This window comes from Nicotiana sylvestris, chromosome 1 (assembly GCF_000393655.2).
Source record: "Nicotiana sylvestris chromosome 1, ASM39365v2, whole genome shotgun sequence".
NCBI lineage: Eukaryota > Viridiplantae > Streptophyta > Magnoliopsida > Solanales > Solanaceae > Nicotiana > Nicotiana sylvestris.
In genome coordinates, this window is record NC_091057.1 from 132,710,366 (window position 1) to 132,715,528 (window position 5,163).

Below are 5,163 nucleotides of genomic sequence, written 5' to 3' on the forward strand. Positions count from 1 at the left end.
AATCCTTCTTCATACATAACTTAGTATACCAAACTGTCCTTTTATGTTACGGTGAGTAACTTGTCTAATTTATGTGATAGAATTTCATAATTGTATGAACGAGTATTTATAATTATCTTTTTAAAGGATGTGATAGTAAAACTTTTGCGAACAATAGTTAAACCAAGATAAACGTAAAGACCTTGCCATCACTTCCCACAAACCAAGGCTCCCAAACTTCATCATTTTCAGTTAGACAAGTGAAAAAGTAAAGAGACCACAAGTAAACAACACAACAAATAAGCAATAGACGTGGAAAACAACAAAGAAAAAGATTCATCTCTCTCTCTTCTTTCTAATTGTTTCTCCATTTTTCTGAAAGAGAGAATATAGAATTTGAAATAGCGTGTACTCTATAGTAAAATATAATTTCTGAAAACTAGTTAGTATAGTGGAGTAATAATATTGTTTTCAGTCACAAACTCACGGCGTCTGTCTCCAGTTGGTGTTGGTGTCACAGTGATTTAGACGTGAAAGCGCCCATCATATCATGTCTATATTGACATTGATAGTTGATATGTCACTTGGCTTCTTCATGTCCTCTTTGACCCCTATCTAGCTACCACCTACCCCCCCACCCCCCTAATTTTCCTTTCTTATACTAATATTCATTTATTATTACTATCTTTTTTTCTTTCCTCCTTTATATTTTAAAGTTCTTGAACTGAAAAAGATAGAGAGTTAAATACAAAATGGGATCTTTAGGTGGAGAAGTAGTACAGTTGAAGAATAAGAAGACAATGTGGTTATATCCAAAGGTGATGGGTGTTCATCCTTCTGAAAGATGGGGTCATTCTTCTTGTTACTCTAATGGCTTTGTTTATGTTTTTGGGGTAAGTTGAGAATATTTTTTCATGAGTTCTTTTATTGTAAGTTTGATAATAGTAAGTTTTTCTTCTTTCTATATTTGTTTCTTGAAAAATATTGGCTGGAACTGTATTTTCCCATTGCAGAGAGGATGTTGTGGATTGAAAAACTATGAGTTAGTTGTGCCGTGCTTTCATTCCTTCATGTTACTGTGTGGTTATTTTTGGTTATTAGCTGCTACTCTTTCTAAAAAACTGTCCTTTTTGTTTCACTATATTATAGTATACCTCTTCTTTTTTTTTTTTCCTAATGTTGATAAATCAGCTCAACTAAACTGGTGTATAGATGCATGGTCCTTTCTTGTTTTTCCTTCCAGGAAAAGAAACAAGAAAATGAAAGAATGGAATTAAAGGGAAAATAAAATGAAGGATAATTCAATTTTCTGCTTTCAGTTTTGTCTCTTTTGTACTTTCTATATTTCGATTTTAACCTAGAAAATACTAGTGTTTTTCTGTAGCTAGTATTTGAATTTGTTGATGTTCAAGACGATTCAAGGAAAAGAATGGACAAGGCCTTTTCATCTCGGTTGAGTTTTACATTACTGTTTGTCATTTATTAATGATATTTTTAAAAAAAAGGTTTCTTAACTCGGTTTTTGGGACTTTTTAAAAACTCAAAAACTACAAAAATTGATCTTTCACGCAAAATATTCATTGTTTGGTTGGGGAGGATGTCAAACTTTTCATAAGATGTTTTTTTTTTTTTTAATTTATATATTTATTTATTTATTTCCTTATGTTTCTTGTTGTCTAGATATTAAACAGGAGGATCGTGCTATTTTATTTTTATTTTTATTTTTTCCCCACTGTTCTTGAATAGTTGTTGTGGGACTTAAATGTTGCCCAAAACAAAACATCTTTTGGTAGGTGAAAATTAATCCGTTAAGATTTATCAAGAACAGAGGCGAATTTGAACTTTATGAGTTCTAAATTCTAGGATAGCTACATAACATGCTAGTAACGGGGTTCTGAATTTCATTTTTTACATATTTTAAGTGATTTTCTTAATATATATAGAGTTTGGACTTCGGCTTCTGGCCCTGATCAAGAAGACAGCTTTCCACTAGGCTGAATATGTCTTGGTCCTGTTTGACACGTGTTTGATAAAAAAAATATTCTCTGTTTGAGAGATTTGCTAATTGGTTGCTAATTGGTGTGTTAATATGTTCATCAGCATATGTCTAGACAATTTTATTTGCTATTTGGTTGATATGTTCTAGCAGTTTTAAATACACTCAGAAATTTAGCTGCTAAATGTAATATGTCTATTACATAACTTCACCGTTACAATCTTACAACTTATTCAATTAAGTCATATTTCTCCATTTCAGGGATGTCGCGGTGGTTTACATTTTAGCGATGTACTTGTACTAAATCTCGAGGCAATGGCTTGGAGCATTCTTGTGACTACAGGGCAAGGACCAGGGCCAAGAGATAGCCACAGTGCTGTTCTTGTTGGCCACAGGATGGTCGTGTTTGGGGGTACAAATGGTTCGAGGAAGGTCAATGATCTCCACATATTGGATATCAGGAGCCAAGAATGGAGTCAACTTGAATGCCAAGGCATTCCGCCTTCACCGCGTGAAAGTCACACGGCTACTCTTGTTGGTGGTGATAAAATAGTGATTTTTGGTGGTAGCGGTGAAGGCGAGGGGAACTATTTGAATGATTTACATGTTTTGGACCTAAAAAGTATGAAGTGGACGTCTCCCGAAGTGAGGGGTGAGATGCCTATTCCCAGGGATAGCCACAGTGCTGTTGCAATCGGTAATAGGCTCTATATATATGGTGGAGATTGTGGTGACCGATATCAAGGTGATGTCGATGTGCTTGATATGGATACACTAATGTGGTTAAAGGTACTTGCTTCAGTCTTCATTATTCCTTTCTAATTCATATAGATGTTTGATTCACAGTCTGGATATTGAGATAAAGATTATCTAAAGATTGCGTAAGCTGATGGTTACTTCATTTTCTTACCAGCTGGATGTTCTTGGACCTTCACCTGGTGCTCGAGCGGGTCATGCCTCTGTGAATTTTGGGTCAAAGGCAAGTAACTGATGCTGTCTGTAGTCTTTCTGTAAATAGTTACTTTGCTTTAGTATGGAGTGAAAATTTGTTATCTTTTTCTCCTTACTAATAATTGTGTGCTCGTATAGACGCACTTTCAACTGTTGTGCTGAACCTTCATTCTAGTTGAGCAATTATCTGAATGATCTTGCAAATCCGTGCTTTACAGGTATATGTGATTGGTGGAGTTGGAGACAAGAAGTACTACAATGATGTTTGGGTTCTTGATGTGACAAATTTTTCTTGGACTCAGCTTGATGTAATGGGCCAAAAACCACAGGGGCGATTTTCTCATACCGCTGCTGCCAGGAACACAGATATTGTAATCTACGGAGGGTGAGTCTTTTTCCAGTTTTAATCCATTCTTTCCTGTTAATTCCAGTTGATTTTGTATCTTTAAATTTTGTTTCCTCAACCTTGCAGTTGTGGTGAGGATGAGCGGCCGCTCAATGAGTTGCTTATCTTGCAGTTTGAAGTAGAACATCCTAATGGGAATAGCGGCGTTTCTGGTGGCAGAAATACAAGTCATTATGATAAGAAAAGGTTTCTGAGAGAGATACACAATAGCTCGGTAAGATAGACGAAAATCTTGATTCTTTTCTTATGAAGTTTAACTATTTGAGATCAAATATCTGATTCATTTTAATTGGATTAACAGGATGCTATCTGTAGGGGAAAGAAGGAAGATATAGTAGCAACGGGATCTCAAGAGCTTGAGTCAAAAGCAGCTTTTCGCTTTAGTTCTGGTAGGTTATGAAATGTTTTTGTCATGTTAGTAGTAAGTAGTTTCAAGAAATGAACTAGGCATGACTAACTTAATAACTTTCATGTATTTCGGAAGACACATTGCATCCAAAGAGGAGAAGAATGAGTAACAATTCACACATATTTAATCTGGAGTCGGAGCCGGAAGATCAGTCTCCTTCTCTATCTCAGCGTTCACCTCCGTCCCAACCTGATCCAGAAATGAGCTCTGTTAAGCCAGGCTCCGGTTCTGGAACTGCATCACAACGGTTTCTCTTAGCAAGACAGCAACACTTGACCCCTAACAATTGCCAGCCAAACCAGAAGAATGTCATAACAAGGAATCCTCGTGATATGCAATTATTTCGTGAACAATTAATTCCGTCAAACTCAGGACATGTATCTGCTGTTCTTATGGATAAGCCGGAAGTGCAATGCCAATCCTTGGAGGCCGGACGATTCCACAACTTGGTATATACGCCGTTCAAGTTAGCAATATTTTGTTGGTCATTTTACCGTTCATTGTAGTATTCCCTTTTTTGTGTTAAATAAGAACCTAATATCTGTATATATATTACTCAGATTGGGGCTGAGATCCGGGGAAAAGTCGATGGAGCATTTGATTCTGGTTATCTAATGACAGCCATTGTTAACGGAAAGATTTTTCGAGGTGTTCTGTTTGCTCCGGTAAGCTCACATACCTACTATACCACTCACTTTAACCAAAATTATCAAAGTAATTAAACTCAACATTCACTTGGATCTTCTTATAAACAAGGCACCGGATCTATTACCACGAGGAGGACCCGTCCTTGGTCAGAATCCTTCACCCCCTCGAGGACAGAATATTGGTGTCAACTACGCAAACACACACGTAAACCATGTAAGTCTAGCTTGTCGAAGGCAACCTCAACAGTTGGTACAAATGCAAGTTCAAGAACTCGGACGACAGAGCTTAGGGAAGGTTCCAGTTAGAAGATCAACATCACTAATGAGATTATCTCAACTAGACGAAGATGCAAAGCAAAGAAGTGAACTTGAAGGAGTGGTTCTCACACTAGGAGGTCCAGGATGTGGCAAAACTTAAGATAACTTAATAAAACTATGTAGAGAAGTAGAAATTGTCATATGTGGTCTCATGATGTGTGTTTTGTACATGCTAAGGTAGATGAATCCATTTTCCATTATCCCTTTTAAATCTTTAATTGTTAAGTTGACTGGTAAAGCTAGTTTAGTCTGCCTCCTTAGTCCTTTCCATTAAATTAATCAGCTATGTATCCACTCTTTCTGTAATATGAAGCAAAGTTTTGGTCATTGTCCAGTAGTTATTTTCGTTTTGGTGTGCATAACATTTGATCAGCGAGTTGTTAGTTTGACACTTGGAATTATAGTTTACTGTTTTAAGCTATGCCAAATGCCTTTCTTTGCAGCTTGTTTAAGCTAG

The 5,163-nt window shown here is 36.5% G+C and overlaps 1 protein-coding gene across 3 annotated transcripts; it reads left to right on the forward strand.

Moving 5' to 3' along the window:
* The first annotated feature begins 659 nt into the window (after positions 1 to 659).
* LOC104238323 (uncharacterized) lies at positions 660 to 4,912 on the forward strand. Of its 3 annotated transcripts, none has more exons than XM_009792647.2 (9): positions 660 to 872; positions 2,237 to 2,764; positions 2,889 to 2,954; positions 3,145 to 3,311; positions 3,399 to 3,546; positions 3,634 to 3,721; positions 3,817 to 4,190; positions 4,302 to 4,406; positions 4,498 to 4,912. In XM_009792647.2, the coding sequence occupies exons 1-9, from the start codon at positions 732 to 734 to the stop codon at positions 4,804 to 4,806; spliced, it is 1,926 nt and encodes a 641-aa protein (XP_009790949.1). In that variant the 5' UTR covers positions 660 to 731; the 3' UTR covers positions 4,807 to 4,912. The 3 variants fall into 3 exon arrangements, with proteins under 3 accessions (XP_009790949.1, XP_070016486.1, XP_009790950.1); XM_070160385.1 differs by lacking the exon at positions 660 to 872 and adding an exon at positions 1,353 to 1,431; XM_009792648.2 differs by lacking the exon at positions 660 to 872 and adding an exon at positions 1,973 to 2,058.
* The last annotated feature ends 251 nt before the right edge of the window (positions 4,913 to 5,163 follow it).

Excerpts from the sequence above, each read along its gene's own strand:
- LOC104238323 (XM_009792647.2), top strand. The coding sequence starts at position 732 with ATGGGATCTTTAGGTGGAGAAGTAGTACAGTTGAAGAATAAGAAGACA. Across the intron at positions 2,955-3,144 it reads CTGTGAATTTTGGGTCAAAG|GTATATGTGATTGGTGGAGT; the intron begins GCAAGTAACTGA and ends CGTGCTTTACAG. Across the intron at positions 4,191-4,301 it reads CCGGACGATTCCACAACTTG|ATTGGGGCTGAGATCCGGGG; the intron begins GTATATACGCCG and ends TATATTACTCAG.